We start from the raw sequence: 16258 nt of genomic DNA on the forward strand, positions 1-16258 counted from the left end.
TATCATAGTGTGAGAGCTGAGTTGGATGAGTAAATGGCTACATCATTATTTTACAAAGGCATTTGTGAGAATATTATACTGAAAACTATTACATAAATTAAAGCAAACGGAAATAGATACGAGGCAGGTGGCATGGATATTGAGTGACTGACCAAGAAGGACATTAGAAAGTAGTATATATAGTGGTGTACAATTCAGGAGAATGAGGGTAACAAGTGAGTGCCTCGTGACTCTATACTAGGGTCACCACTATTTAATTTGTACATTAATATTTGGAATGATTTAACTGTTAATTATTTCATGCCCTTTTAAATCATCAGCTGTTTGCTGAAGATGCAAAAGAAAGGGAAATTGCTAAGTTAAAGTCGAGATTCTGCAGGATGATTTAAATAAATTGGCAGTGTGGGTAAAGAATAATGTTTGTCAATTTAGCATGGAAAAATGTTTGGTTATGCACTTTGGGACGAAAATATTATTATGTATCATACTTATGGTTCTAGATTACAGGAAATTGATGAGGTTAGGAATTTAGGGGACATGGTGTACAGAGATTTGGATCAGAGAGCATATTGCAAAAGTTGGTAAAAAAACTCAAAGGATTAGTTGGATGGTGAAGAACACATTGACAAGTAAAGATATAGGGAGGTAATGATACGGCTGCATCTTGATTTCTGTGTACAGATTTATGCACAGGGATTCTTGGAGATTGGGAAGTGGTAGAGAGGATCCATAGATGAGTAACTAACCTGGTGATAGGTCTGTGGACTGTTCCACTTGACATAATAGAAATTTTTTTAGTTATTAAAGGAGACAGAATTCTATAAGATTGAGACAAAAGAAGTTTTTCAGTATATGATGAGCAGGGAGGAACTAGGGGTCACTTCTGGAAGCAGTATAATAGTGCAGTTAGTAAGGGTGTGATTTTTTGCATGGTAAGTCGGTGAAAGCTCTGACAGTGAATGAGTTTAAGGAGAAGTATGATATTGTTGTGTGAATAATGGTTAGTGCAGACTGTAAAAAGTAAATCAAAATGATGTAAACTAAACCAAATACTGAAAAAAATGTAATTTATTCGTAATTACATATTATATTAAATGTGAAAATTATTTTTTTTTATTAAAGTTCAAGAAGGACAATTTCATAAAAATACAAATTTGTTATATTACATTTTAAATATATTAAGGAGCTTGAAAAATAGTTATTAAAGTTATTTTTACATTGTCCTGTTAGAGGTTTACATGTGGGGAAAAAAAAATCCGACTTATGCGAGAATTTGATCGTTATGCTACTCTGTACTAACATATATAGTTGCACTGAAAGTAGTACAAAAATTAGCTAGAGTCTGGCTCTCCTGTTTTTAATTCATTTTCCAAAGGAATAACCACTGCTATCTGAGGAGAATCAGGATGAACATTTTCAGACCAAGGACTAACACTCACATCAGAACTACTTGCACTTTCTTCTGTTTCTAACATATGGGTAATTTCTTGTGCAGAACTTCGCAACTCCTGTTGATGTAAATTATCTGAAAATAGGATGATTATCTGATTTATTAAATTATCTGAAAGAATGTTCAGCATATTTTACTGGTAATTATAATGTGCCATCAAATAACAACGATACACCAGTGTGAACTGGACTGCTATATGTGGAAGGTATCTCCTTGCATCACAGAGCTGAAAAGGAAAATACACCATACATTTCTACATTTAAATGCTAGCTTATATTCAAAACAAACAATAGAGCCAAATGCAGAATAACTCTGAAAGAGATAAGATTTTTGGAGCACACTCTCTATGGCCAGGAGAGCCGTGTATATATATGCAGATCATCCTTCAAGATTATTTCTTTAAGATACCAGAAAAACACAGTCTTATTGACTATTATTATTATTATCAGATCCCTACAGAGTCAATTGATTCATTGAAGAATGTTTCACTCTAGCAGAAACATAATGACCATATTAAACCTTAAACTCATTCAAACTGTGTGAACACATTCTACTCAATCACCACTTTCCATGTAAAAAACACACTTCCCAGTTCTTTGTTCACCATACTCTTAAAAACTTCCAGAGGAAGTTCTGGAATACAAATAATGCCGTCGTGTCAAAGTATAATAAATTTAGTTTAATCCTTTATCCAAGTGTAAGTAAACAAAGTTAGTGCCTGAAGCATCTTCAGGACCGAGGCAACTCGTGGTAAAGGTGGATTAAGCTCTCTGGGAACTGTGAAGTGTGTTTTTTATGCAAGATTTCCATCTTTCTCTAAATCCAGAGTAATTTAATAAGGTGAGACACCTTTTGCCAACTCGTATAGGTAAATATGATTTCTCCATTACTTCCACCTTAGTATCACTACCTCTGGGTCTGACTCCCATTGAAGAGACCTCAATAAAGGTCGAAACCGGGTCCCTTCCCCTTAATGCAGGGCTGTCCAGCCTTAGGTAATCCGAGGGCTGTATTAAAAAAAAATATACTTATCCGAGGGCTGCATCATAGTGTGTATCTAGTACAGTAATTTGGTGAGCAGCAGCAAAACAACCTTGATAGCTAAACAAATGAACAACACTAATTGCGCGCTTACATACATTGAGCACCCAAAGCATGCACGTTGGAACAAAACAGTGTAAGAACGCTTCTTTGACACATCAAATATTTGAAAAACACATGGGTGTATATAGTGATGTAAAAACACCAAATAAAATTACCAACATCGAGATTATCGATTAGTGATAGAGTTAAAATATTTAATACTCATTTGATTCGGATTATTTTATTTTTTCGCTTGTGAAAATCAAAACCCACAGGTGGGCTGCACAAAATCGCACTGCGAGCAGTGCATATCCGCAAGGAGATGTACTTTGCATTATGGGAGATACTAAGACAAGTGATGAGAACTTAGTCCACCTTTACCATGAGTTGCCTCAGTCCTGAAGATACTTCAGGTGCAAACTTTGTTTGCTTACACTTGGATAAAGGATTAAACTAAATTTATTATAGTCTAACCAAGTGGGAAAAAACTTCCAATGTCATGTCAAATATTTTTTTTCATAGTGAGTGGGGATCACGTCGAATGGGCTGATGTTAGATGTGAGGAAAGACATGTTTTCCTATTATTTTATTTTATTTATTTTTTTTTTACATCAGCCCCACATAGAAGTCCCAAAATCTGACACAATAGACTAACTTATATATTTCAAATTTGCTGGATTTCAAACCAGCAACATCAGAGCCTGCCTGATGTTGCTGGTATTACAACTTTAGATCTTTTGTTTGTTACAGTTTGAATTATTTCACTTACTAATTGTTGCATGTTAAACTGTAACATGATGTTGCTTTGAAGATGCTGGTTTGAGATCCAGTGAAATATAAACTATTTAGTAAACAACTTTTATAATTTAATTTGTTTGATGTTGTAATATCATTAAAATAAGTTTAATTAATTTAAGAAAGTAAATGACATTATTATTATTAGTATTATTATTTTCCTGACCTCCATGGAGTCACGAGGCTCACTGTTGGAGGTTAATACTTGCACATCCTCTCAGGCAATGCATTCCATGCTCCTACCACTCTCCATGTAAAAAACCTATTTCTTACCTTTTAACTATCTTTTTTTGAAACTCCCAGGGATGGTCCCTTGTCCTTGCTCCTTTCCCTCATTCTATCATATGAAAAATCTCCTCAGTGTTAATATGATAATAATCCTTCAACAGCTTTTTGTCTTGATCATATTCCCCGCCTTTGCCTTCTGTCTATCAAATTCTGCAGTCTGTATGCCCTCAGCCTCTCCTCATAATCAATGCTGTACAGCCCTGATATCACGTGGTCTGATCAAAGCTTTATACAATAGGAGTAGTACACTTTTATCTCTTATGGTAATTGTTTCTTCCTTGCAATATGTCCTCAGAACTTTAAATCTCTATCCCCAATTACACCAAAATCCTTTTCTTCCTCCACTTCTTCCAGTATAACTGTACCAAATCAGTATAAAGCATCTCATCTGTGAATCCTAAATTTTAAAACCCTACATTTAGTTGCATTAAACTGAAGTGCCCATTCATTTACCCACCTTTCCAGCTTATTCAAATCCTCTTGAAGAGCCAAAACATCAAAACTATTACTAATATCCCCCCCCCCCAGTTTCACGTCATCCACAAACAAATGAGCATCTCCTTGTAGTCTTGTGACAATATCACTGACATAAAGTTGAAGATCATGCCTCAGTAACTTGCTCAAGTTTTATAACACAGTGATGGCTGAACTGGATAAGGGTAATGGGTTTACAGTGATACTGCTGGACCTGGCCAAGGCATTTGACAGGATACCACATGGAATTCTAATCCGTAAACTACAATATATGGGAATGGATATAGGGTTGGTGAGATGGATAGGTGGGTGATTGATGGAGAGATATCAGAGAGTAGTTTATTCAGGAGTAGAGTTCAAAAGACGGCCTGTGACTAGTGGTGTGCCGCAGGGTTCTGTTCTTGGACCACTGCTGTTTAATTTGTTCATTAATGATATAGGGAAGGATCTAAGAGGAACAGTTCATTTGTTCGCTGATGATGCAAAGTTGGGTAGGGCGATAGTGAATGCAGAAGATGTCAAAGTCTTGCAAGATGACTTAGATAGATTGGAGTTCTGGACTAAGGAGAATGGATGTCAATTTAATGTGACAAAATGTAAGGTTATGCATTTCGGAGTGAAAAGATTAGCAGCAGTCTACCACATTGGTGGAACTGTACTCCAAGAGATTGATGAGGCCAGGGACTTGGGAGTGTTGGCGGATAGGGAGATGAAGTTTAGGGGGCACATTGTGAAAGTAGCTAAATCAGCTCATCAACTCACTTGGTTGTTGAAAAATACCTTGACGAGCAGAGAAAAACAAGTTATTGTACCTCTGTACCGAGCCCTGATAAGACCTCATCTCGACTACTGTGCCCAGATTTGGTCACCTCGGTTCCTTCTTGATGGGGAGGAGGTTGAGAGGATCCAGAGGCGAGTGACTAAGATGATAGCAGGTCTATGGAATGAACCATATGAGAACAGGTTGAAGATTTGTGGGTTGCAGAAACTAGTTGATAGGCGAAAAAGGGGAGATATGATTGAGACATTCAAATTGCTAAAAGGATTCTATAGGATTAATTCAGATGATATTTTTGAGATCAGGACTGGTGGTGGGAGAACTAGGGGACACCCATGGAAGCTGGGCAAGAGCGTGGTTAGCAGGGGTGTTAGAGCTGGGTTCTTTACTTTTAGAGTGGTAAATGTGTGGAATAAGCTGCCAGAGTTTGTTGTGGGTGCTATGACGGTGAGTGAGTTCAAGGCAAGGTATGATAGATACTGTGAGAATGTCATATAGTTGTGTGGACATGATGTTTAGGGCCTCCCTCGATGAGTGTAAGGACTCCCTGGAGTCGCCCTTAATAATAATATTAATAATAAAGATTGAACAGAAATGGTCCCAGGACTGAACCCTATGGAACTCCACTTGTGCAACCTTCCTGCTCCACCATATACAACTCTCTGGTATCTATCAGAGAACCAGTCACCAATCCAATCCACTAACCTGATATCCAAATTCATATGATGATGCAACTTAAAAATCAGCTTGTCATGTGGCACCCTGTGAAATGCATTGAAAAATTAAAAAAAATGATAGTGTATGCCTTACCTCATCCACTGCTGTTGTTACTCTATTGCAAAAAGCTAACCAGATTACTAAAACAAGAGCACCCTTTACAAATTGATGCTGGCCTGCATAAACAATATCCTCATCTGCCCAATTCTGTATAGAGTTCTTACCAATTTCTTCAAAATCTTAATTACAGAAGAAATACAAACAATGTACACATAGGTGTACACTATCTCCATTTTTTCTTCTTCTTCATCTATATGGATCATATTATGAAGGAAAGTGACATCAAGCCTGATACCAAAACTGAAGATGTTAATACACCTCTTTACATTATGCAGATGATGATTATCTCATATTCTTAAATAAATCTAATACAAGTCTTCAGGATGCATAAAGTAAACTGAATATGGTATGAAGACTATGAAAATATAAAACATTGAAAACATCAGCTACATTCTGAATAGAGCAATGAATAAAATATTTCAGCTGTTTACTGAATGCAAATTAAGTATGAAAATGGACCACAGAATAAGCAAAGATGCACAGTGGGGACTTAACTGAATAAATTTATATGAAATGAGAGAGAAATTAGTTACAGCACTATACACAAGATACTATTCAAACCAATTTTAACTTCTAGATCTGAGAGATGGTTTAGAAAGAAAACAGATATGAGAGTTCTGAGAAATATTAGGGAAGATGAACAGATAACGTTAATGACAGAATCATATTAAAAACGTAGATATTAGGAAGGAACTTGTATGGCTCTATCATATCTCTCCTTTTCCACCTATCAATCCATTTCTACAACTCATAAGTCTTCAACCTGTCCTTATAAGAAGCATTCATTAGACCCACCACCATCTTGGTTACTCACCTCTGGATTATCTTCACTTCTTCCTCATTCCCAAGAAACCAAGGTGACCAAATCTGTGCACAGTAGTCCAAACAGGGCCTTATTAAGTTGTTATAATAACCTCTTCAACAAGCAGAGATAAGGAGGTTATTATAACCTCCATATCTCTGCCTGTTAGGGTGTTTTTCAATAACCAGGTAATCTTATAAGCTATTTTAGTAACTTTTGCAATATTCTCTCTAAATTCAGTTCTCTAACACCAACACCTGGACCACATTTCCATTAATGTAGTACACAGCTGGTGATCTTTTCATCCCAAAATGCATAACCTTATACTTGGCCACATTAAACTGATCCATTGTCCTTTTTCCATAAGTGCTTTCCCTTGGAGTGCAGAAATATAAGGCTGTCTACTATATTGATGGTGCTGTACTGCAGGAAGTGGATGAGATTAGAGATTTGGGAGTGATGGTTGACAGTAGACTGAAGTTTAGAAGGCATTATTGCTAGTGTTGCAAAGGTTGCACATCGTAGTGCTGCTATGATAAGAAGTACTCTAACATGCAAGGATAAGGAAATAGTTGCGCCACTGTACAAGGCACTGGTCAGACCACACTTGGACTATTGTGCTCAAGATCGGGTCACCTGGTTTTCAATGTGATGTTGGACAGGACAATCACTCGTCTCTGGACCCTGTCCAATGTTAGACATAGGACAGGATCCATGAGTGACTAAGACAATATTAGGAGTTTGGAATGCTGGCTATGGAGAGAGGTTGAAGAGATGTGGATTGCAGAGTTTGGTCGACAGGAGGAAGAGAGGTGATATGATAGAGATGTTTAAGTTTGTGAGAGGATTTTATCAGATTAATCCAGAGGGGATTATAAAAAGAGTAGAAGGTGAGAGGGAAGAACCAGAGGTCATTGGAAGTTATGTAAAAGTGTGGTGAAGAAGGGTGTGAGGAGTAGATTTTTTCATGGAGAATTGTCAGTGAATGGAATGCATTGCCAGAATGTATTGTTAATGCAAGGAGTGTTAAGGACTTTAAGATTCTATATGATACATATGTTATCAGTTGAATGAACCTCCCATGATGAGTCTGCCGACTCCATGGAGGGTGTAATAATAATAATGCCAGTCTATTTACATCAACCTGCAGGATCTCTACATCCTCCTTATTAACTCTTGCTCTAATTTTGCATCATCAGCAAATAACTGAATATTTCCCTTCACATATTTTCTACAAATTGAATAGCACTAGACTAGGTACAGCAGCCTGCAGCACACTGCTAGTCATCCTCTCCATGAGTTATACTTTAATCCATATCATCAGTTTCACATCCATCCCCATAACAGATTTGCTTGTGATTTCCTGTCCCTTTTATCCAACTCAGCCATCACTTCATAATAAAAAGTAATCGAGGCTTGAAATACACTTAACAAAAGATTGCTGTCCCTATACAGTATCATATTTCTATCCATCTGAATATCCTCCATCAAATCCGCGGAAAGGCTTATGTGTTCACAGTACATGTTATTTATTTTCACAGTACTGATGACAACACAGAATGATAAGAAAATAATATTTATTAACTGATATTTCGCTGGTATTATATCCAGCATCTTCAGAGCATAAAAACAGTTTGTTACAGTACACAAAACAACAATTTGGTATAACAGTGGGATTAGTTTAAAAAAAACTGTAACAGACAACACAAGGAACTGAAGTCCTAATTATGTCCCATCTATGTTGGAAAAAGAGAGAAAACAAATATTAATTAGATTTTAAAATGACTGTTTCCCAGATTTTTGTTAAATTTATTTTAATTTGTAAATTGTCTTTTAGAACTTTTTCCAACATAGATGGTGCCTAATTAGGATTTTAGTTCCTTGTGTTGTTTGTTAAATTTTTTTTTAAAAACTAGTCCACTGTTATACCAAATTGTTGTTGTTGTTGTTGTGTGTACTGTGACAAACTTTTTTTGTGCTCTGAAGATGCTGGATATAATATCAACAAATAAGTTAATAAATATTATTTTCTTATCATTCTGTGTTGTCATCAATACTGTGAAAATAAATAATATCTCCAAAAGCATCGAGCTCTTATGCAAACTGCCTTGCTTCTGCTCCACCATATACTACTCTTTGATGTCTGTCCATTTACCTCCCTTCCGCTTAACTAGCTTCATATTCATCATCTGATTTACATAAAATATTTTCATGCTGCACATTCTGTAAAATACCGTCGCAAAATCCAGCATATCACTGTGAAGTCATTTGCTTTATCTAAGTCAAATGCTACTTTAGTACAGAAATCAACAAAAACATTACAGAAAGTGAATAAAGCAAGACTCTTTCACAGAAGATCATATTCTTATCCATTCAGTCTTGAATTTTGGGAGATTTCAACCTCTGATTTAGAATCTATTTTATATAAATGAACTATCTTATTCCCTTTCCATTAGCTTGGAACCCTGATAGTGTTAAGACTTACCTCTGATCTCACATTGGTTTCAGTTACATCAATTGCTGTATTATACTCTCCTGGATGTGATGGAGGTTTAATGGAGTATTAAAACACTAAGAGTATTACAGCACTAAGAAAGGATTAAAAACTAATTTTAAAAGTTTCTAATATTTCATCTGTCATTGAGACATCTTCAGAGAGTACAAATAACACTTGTAACATACACACAAAGACAACACAATACTCAATGAAATATGTGGGTGACTCTAATAATATGTAGGTGGTGCACCCTCTATGGGCATTTGTAGGTGACCTAGGATGTATGGGGCCACTGATATTGCATCTGTTTTTGTTTAAATTAGGTTGATTTCTGAGTGCCACTGCACATTCCAAAAACAGTCTTTCCTTTTTAAATTTACGATGGTGGAGCATAGTGGTTTTCTTCGAGAAGATCCTTTGAGTGGTATCCAATACGTGATCTGTAAGACCAGATTGACCATAGTTGTGAACAGATGTAAGATCTGTGTTCATCTAAATGGATGGTGGCTGATCTAGCTGTCTGATCTACCTACCTGCAAGCCCAACGTTAACTCAGACAATTCTGGATGTTTGGTTAAGTCTGAAATTGCCAGCCCATTCTCACTTGTTCACAACCCGGTGGATACCTGCTGATGGAGAACACTGGGTGAAGATGAGAACTTTACATTAAGTCACATGCTCCAGTCAATTCTACACATTCCTTTACCACCCAACCAGCCACATGGATGATATATATTGAAAATATATGCTTATATCCATATAATTTTTTCCATAATAGCCAATGGTTATATTGGCTTCAACAGACACTTTGCATTCATTTAATGATGGACATATATACACATCCAAACTGATATGGTGGTGAAAGGCTATGCAGCTGGCTTCTCACAGTTATCTGGCTTTAATCCTTAAGTGGATCACTTATTGAGGCCCCCCCCCCGATGATGAAGCCTAAAAAGCTTCTGGTTCTGATAATAGCATTCCATCTTGTGCTCCTGAATGAACATTTGTCCTTTATCATTTCTACATTATATAATGCTCAGCTGGCATACACTCCACAGCATGCTAATATATGACTAATTCAAAAAAGAAAAAAAAAGATACATTAAACTATCAACTTGTTGCTCTTACCTCAGTGTTCTCCACTGCTTTAATGGGAAAAGGTAATCAACAGTCCAGTCAACAGAATTCTTCATTACTTAGAGAAATATTCAACTAATTAGTGACCACCAGTATGGATTTTGCCAGTTAAGATTCACAGATCTCCTTACCTACATTACCCAACTCTGGACACATGCCATGGAAAAGTTTGGAGAAACCCTGTGCTGTTCATTGGACATTTCCCAGACATGTCATAAGGTCTAACATCAAGGGTTTCCTCATAAAATTACCATCATATGGTCTGCCTTCTCCTTTTTGTAATTGGATTGTCAGTTTTTTCCAGGTCATTCATCCATTCCCTACTTCATTACCTTCTCTCACTAACCTCAAACCTTATTCATAGTTTTGCTAATGACAGCACTCTCTGTTTATCCTTTTCATACAATAAATATTACATATATTAAGTGCCCAAATGTCTCCAACTTCAAGATCTTCTACAAAATGATTTCCACACCATCCTCTAACTGGGTGATGACAACGAGTCATCACCTAGTCACCTTCAATGCTTCAAACACATAATTTTGTGTTTGAAGTAAAATGGATTTTAGTTCTTCTTCTTCCCTTATCTTTGATAATACTCAATTCATTAGTCAAGACTAGATCTTACTTCTCAGACTGACACAGGTGTAGTTTTTCCTGGTACAAATGCATCATATTTATATCATCCTCAGCAACAACAAACTTGGCATCTTTTTTTCTTTTACTTAAAGCATTACTTTTCTTCAGTCTAGCATATAACTGTATAAATCCCAAATGTGTCCAACCTTGAAATAATGCTGTCACATTTGGAGTGTTGCATCAAATCTGTCTAAAATTTTTGATGCTGTCCAAAAGAAGTCAGTTCAGCTCACTAATGAACCTCTGTCTCTCTCTACCAAACACTCTCTCTCTCTCTCTCTCTAGCAATTATCTCACTGATGAGCAGTTTCTCTACGTGTCTGTTATACAGATATTTTATGAACACTGTTCAGCAGAAATGGCATCCATCATTCACTCCCCCCCCTTTTTTTTTTTGCTAAAACAATAATAACCAAGAGTAACAGCTGCTCAACATTAATTTACAATTGAACTGCTAAGAAACAAAATCTGCCACTTCCATTCATCTTTCATGCCATCTCTACTTCTCTGGAACCAGGACTGGCTCTAGGCACCAACAAAGCAAGCACATGCCTGGAGAGGCACAGTTGTTTTGTCTTGTCTTAAGCTTTTTACGAACCATTGAGGTCTTTAGCTATGAACTTCACAACTGTGTCCATCTCAAGAATAATGTGGTAAAAAACCTGAGTTTCCAGATGGGAAAACCTCCTAGTTCCGTATGAGACCGGCTAACTCACCTTTGGTTGAAAGAGACCACATAAAGGTTCCTCATGTCTTGGATGGTAATCAAACCCTGATCTTTCCAATCAAAGGGCTTCATCTATACCGACTGAGCTATGGAGGCTCTGGAGTGGTACAGTTACAAGAGTGATATTCCATCAATATGTAAAAAAAAGTTTTTGAAATCTTCAATATTGTTGTTTTATAGCTGTGATTATATTTCAACTAAAATGACCATACTGATAGGAAAAGTTTTTATTTCATTAAAAACAAATTTTCTATTTTCATTTTTTAAAATTTTAATTTTAAAAAATATGCAAAATTTAACAAAAAAGGTGAGGGAGAGGACAATAATAATCCTACAGCTGGTTCTGTCAAGAACAGCTTTCCCCATGAAATATTCCCTGAAGACTACAACTTCCATCTCTCTCTAAAAAGAACATCAACCTAACCTAACCTTTCCCTCAATTCCTGCCCCTTCCCATTAATTTGCTATAGGGAATGCTATAAAATATTTTAAAAAATGAAAGTTATTACTTAAAAAAGTAATGGTACTCACCATAATGAATGCTACACCTTTTAGTGACAAAGGAAAGAACAATGACATAGTTAAGAGATTTAGGCCAAAAGAAAAAAACAATATAAAAAAATTTACATTCCATCTCTTGCATTTTGCTTTTGAAGAAATTATAATCTAACATCTTGCTTAATTATTCTCTCTCTCTCTATCTATCTCTCTCATAATCATCATAAAAGAAATCTGAAAATAATACTCACTTCTATCTCTTAATGTTTGCTGGGCAACTTCTGGGAGTAAATAACCATACAACAGTTCAGCAATTATTTCTTCATTTTGCAGGAAGCATTGCCTGTTTATAAAATTTAGAATGAAAATGATGATGCTTATTGCTAGTTTTTAACATTTCAAAATAATATTTACTAAATATATCATATGAATACTGACATTTTAAAAATTAACTGAATGATGAATGCTGATGTGCTATGGGATGTTATCATAAATCTTGAAAAGAACAAAAAAGATAGGGGCAGGGGATGTTAAAGAATACAAGAAATAATCATCACACACATAATTCCTTTTCAAAAGAAAATATTAATATGCTGCTTAGTGGCATTTAAGCATTCTATAATGTATATGCATCTCTCTCTCTCTCTCTCTCTTGGAAGAATAAAAGGAAGTAGAATATATTATTTGAATGAGGTATTTCATTACTTCTATCTGGGCCAGAGTGATCAAGAGATGATCATCTGGGTAGTAGCCAGCTACATCAGAAAAGGTTATATGTGGAACAACAAGGCCAGTGATTATGAAAGGCTTAGGAGTCAAATTGGAGTATGGAATGAGGAGCTAAATGGAAAGTAGATAAATGCTGCTTAGAAACAGACCAAGAGGGGTGGGGTGTTGCTACAGACCCAGGAGCACAGAGGATAGGGACCAGGAGATGTTTAGACAGCTAAGATTGGCAAGTGCAAGAAGAATGATTGTTATGGGTGATTTTAACTTCAGTAGTATAAATTGGAGAGAGGAAGATGCATGTAACAATAGGGGAATGGAATTTCTAGAATTCTTGAGGGACAAATGTCTTAGGCAACATGTAACAGAGGGAACAAGAGGTTCAAAAATTTTGGATTTGGTTATAGCATCAGAAGAGTTGATAATAACTGAATTGACGTCTCTCCCACCAGTTGGAGAGAGTGACCATATGGTTTTGACTTGGAAAATGAATAGACATGCAGGAGTATCAAAGAGACGGGAACTTATGTGGAATTATAAGGCAGGTGATTATAATAGTCTTAGACGTCAACTTCGGGAAGTTTCATGGAGGGAGGAATTGGAAGGCCGGGATATCATCAGTGCGTGGGAAATTGTGAAAGAATATTTGTTATCAGCAATGGTAAGTTGTATACCACGAGTGAAGACGAGGGCGCAATTTGGAGTAAAGTGGATGACAAACAATATTAAACAGGAATTGCATGCGAAAAAGAGGCTATGGAAGAGATATAAGGAGACAGGTGAAGAGATGCATGAGGAATATAAGACACAGGCCAGAAGAGTGACTCGTGTGGTAAGGAAAGTGAAACTGGAATATGAGAGGAGATTGGCCCTAAGATCCAAAGAAAATCCTAGGGAATTTTTTAGCTATGTGGCCAGTAGGAGGAGAAATGACTGTGGAAGAATGATATTGTGGGATAAAAATGGGAATAGAGTGACTGATGCAGAGGACATAGTGGAATTGTTCAATGAACACTTTATTGGAGTATTTCATCCTAGAGGAGTCAGTTTTAATGCTAGAGGGATAGGACTGGTACGAGGTCTGGAGGTACAGGAGGAGAGTGTGTTTCAGATACTGAGTACTCTGGATGTCAGTAAAGCTGTGGGACTGGATGGTATTTCGCCACGAGTTTTGAGAGAATGTGCTAGGGAATTGACAGTACCTTTAACGTGGCTTTTCAATGAAAGTCTGGCTTTGGCAAAGGTGCCCAGGGAATGGAAGGAAGGTAAGATAGTGCCATTGCATAAGGGTGGTAACAGACTGGAAGTGTCTAATTATAGGCCAGTCTGTGTGTCATCAGTAGTTGTTAAGATCTTGGAGAAAGTAGTGAGGGACCGTGTACAGCATTGGGCAGATGAGGGTAATGTTATCTGTGAGAATCAACATGGATTTGTGAAAGGACGCTCTTGTTTTAGCAATATGCTAGCCTTTTATAATAAAGTTACAAGAGCATTAGATGAGGGAAAGGCATATACTGCAATTTTCTTAGACTTGGCGAAGGCATTTGACAGGGTGCCACATGATAAGCTGATATTTAAGTTGCAGCACATGGGTCTGGATGTCAGATTGGTCAACTGGATTCAGGATTGGCTGTCTGATAGGTATCAGAGAGTTGTTAATGGTGGAGCAGTTTCAAGGAGGCAGAGGGTTACAAGTGGGGTCCCACAGGGCTCAGTACTAGGACCTATATTGTTTAACCTCTATATCAATGACATAGCCAGTGGATTGCAGGGAGATATTCAGTTGTTTGCGGATGATGCGAAGCTGGGAAGGATTATTAGTAATAGTGCAGATGTGGTAGCCCTGCAAGAGGATTTAAATAAGCTAGATAGATGGGCAAATGAATGGGGGTTTCAGTTTAATGCAGCAAAATGTAAGGTCTTGAGGTTTGGGAAACATCGATGGGATGCTGCACACTCTATGGGAGGAGTTATACTGGAGGAAGTAGGGGAGACAAGAGATCTGGGGTTGATGATTGATAGAAACCTGAAGTTTAAGCGACATATTGCAAAGGTGGTGAAGGTAACACAGAGGATTGCTGCTATTATGAGAAGGACGCTGACCTGCAGAGATAAGAGGGTTATCATTCCGTTGTATAAGTCTCTGATCAGACCACACTTGGACTATTGTTCTCAGATTTGGTCCCCAGGATTTGAAGGGGATAAATTAACTGTGGAAAGGATACAAAGACGGATGACAAAGATGGTTTCAGGACTGTACAAGGATAGTTATGAGGATCGGCTGAGAGAATGTGGACTGCAGAGTTTGGTGGATAGAAGAAGGAGAGGTGATATGATTGAGACTTTTAAACTGTTGAGAGGTGGTTACAGGGTTGACACTGGGGAGTTCTTTCGCTTGGTTGATCAGCGGGAAGGAGTGATGACAAGAGGCCATCCCTGGAAGTTACGAAAGGAAACTGTGAGCAAGAGGGTAAGGAGTGGTTTCTTTGTGTGGAGGGTGGTTGAACCGTGGAATGCATTGCCTGATGGAGTGGTGGGAGCGAGAACGGTCAGTGAGTTTAAAGAGTGGTATGATAAACTTTGTGTTTCTCAGGGGGGGGATGACCTCCCCTCGATGAGTCTTGACAGACTTTATGTCTTAGGAAGGACCTCCCTCGATTAGTCTTTTGACTCCTTGGAGGCCTGAATAATAATAAAATAATAATAAAGAGTAGGGTTGTTACATTTCTTGGTTGTCAAACTGGGACACAAGACCAGATCAACGAAATTTTGACAACAACAAAAAAAAACTACCCATCTTCTTTCAACAAATGAACTACAAATATCACAGTATTTTATAAAGATAATACAACTAGAAAAAAAAAATCACAGAGACAAATAAAACGTTCTTTGTTTTATAAAGATTCTACAATTCAACTAAAAAATCACAGTAAAAATATGAAAATTCTTTCTTTTATAAAGATCTTACAACTCGACTAAAAAAATCACAGTGACAAAATATAAAAATTCTTTGGTTTATCAAGCTCTTATACTTCAACTAAAAAATCACAGTGATAATTATAAAATATTAGATATTCAAGTTACTTGACTTAATACTTGAATCAAGTATAACACAAACAGAAAATTTAAAGAAAAAAAATCACAAAAACATTTTTTTTAATTATAACTATAAGAATTAATACCATGGGCTTATTTTAACTATTTAAAAATCACAAAACAAATATTAGTTATCCTTTGTTTTAATTAAAATATTACTCTTTCTTAGATTTAGCCATTGTCAATAGAGCCTTGTTATTCAGTAAATGATCATGCTTTTGAAGACAATTAAAATCGTAGTTTTTCAGACATTGAAGAATACTTTCAACAGTATTTATTGAAAGTCTATTTCTATCCTCCGTTTATTGGATTTCCATTAAGGAAAATATTCTTTCCATGTTACTATCATGACCAGGTATAGAAAAAACATATTCACATATATTATACAAATCTTTATATTGCTCCGAAAATTCCGTTTCCATTTTTGAAAA

The 16258-nt window shown here is 36.6% G+C and overlaps 1 protein-coding gene across 4 annotated transcripts in view; it reads right to left on the bottom strand.

Moving 5' to 3' along the window:
* Window positions 1–1139: 1139 nt before the first annotated feature.
* The window catches only part of LOC150093925 (cilia- and flagella-associated protein 91-like), a 201447-nt gene continuing 186328 nt past the window's right edge, over window positions 1140–16258 (bottom strand). For 3 of the 4 annotated variants that reach the window (XM_090413047.1, XM_090413045.1, XM_090413046.1), the window contains exons 13-14: window positions 12257–12348; window positions 1140–1525 (exon numbers count right to left, since the gene is read on the bottom strand). In XM_090413047.1, the coding sequence (XP_090269173.1) occupies window positions 1332–1525; window positions 12257–12348 (286 nt within the window). In that variant the 3' untranslated portion in view covers window positions 1140–1331. Of the gene's footprint in view, window positions 1677–12256; window positions 12349–16258 lie in introns of all 4 variants that reach the window. The other variant, XM_090413048.1, reaches the window with a different exon arrangement.

The sequence above is a fragment of the Typopeltis vanoorti genome, chromosome 23 (assembly GCF_054136105.1).
Source record: "Typopeltis vanoorti isolate ZY-2024b chromosome 23, IOZ_Tvanoo_1.0, whole genome shotgun sequence".
Taxonomy (NCBI): Eukaryota; Metazoa; Arthropoda; class Arachnida; order Uropygi; family Thelyphonidae; genus Typopeltis; species Typopeltis vanoorti.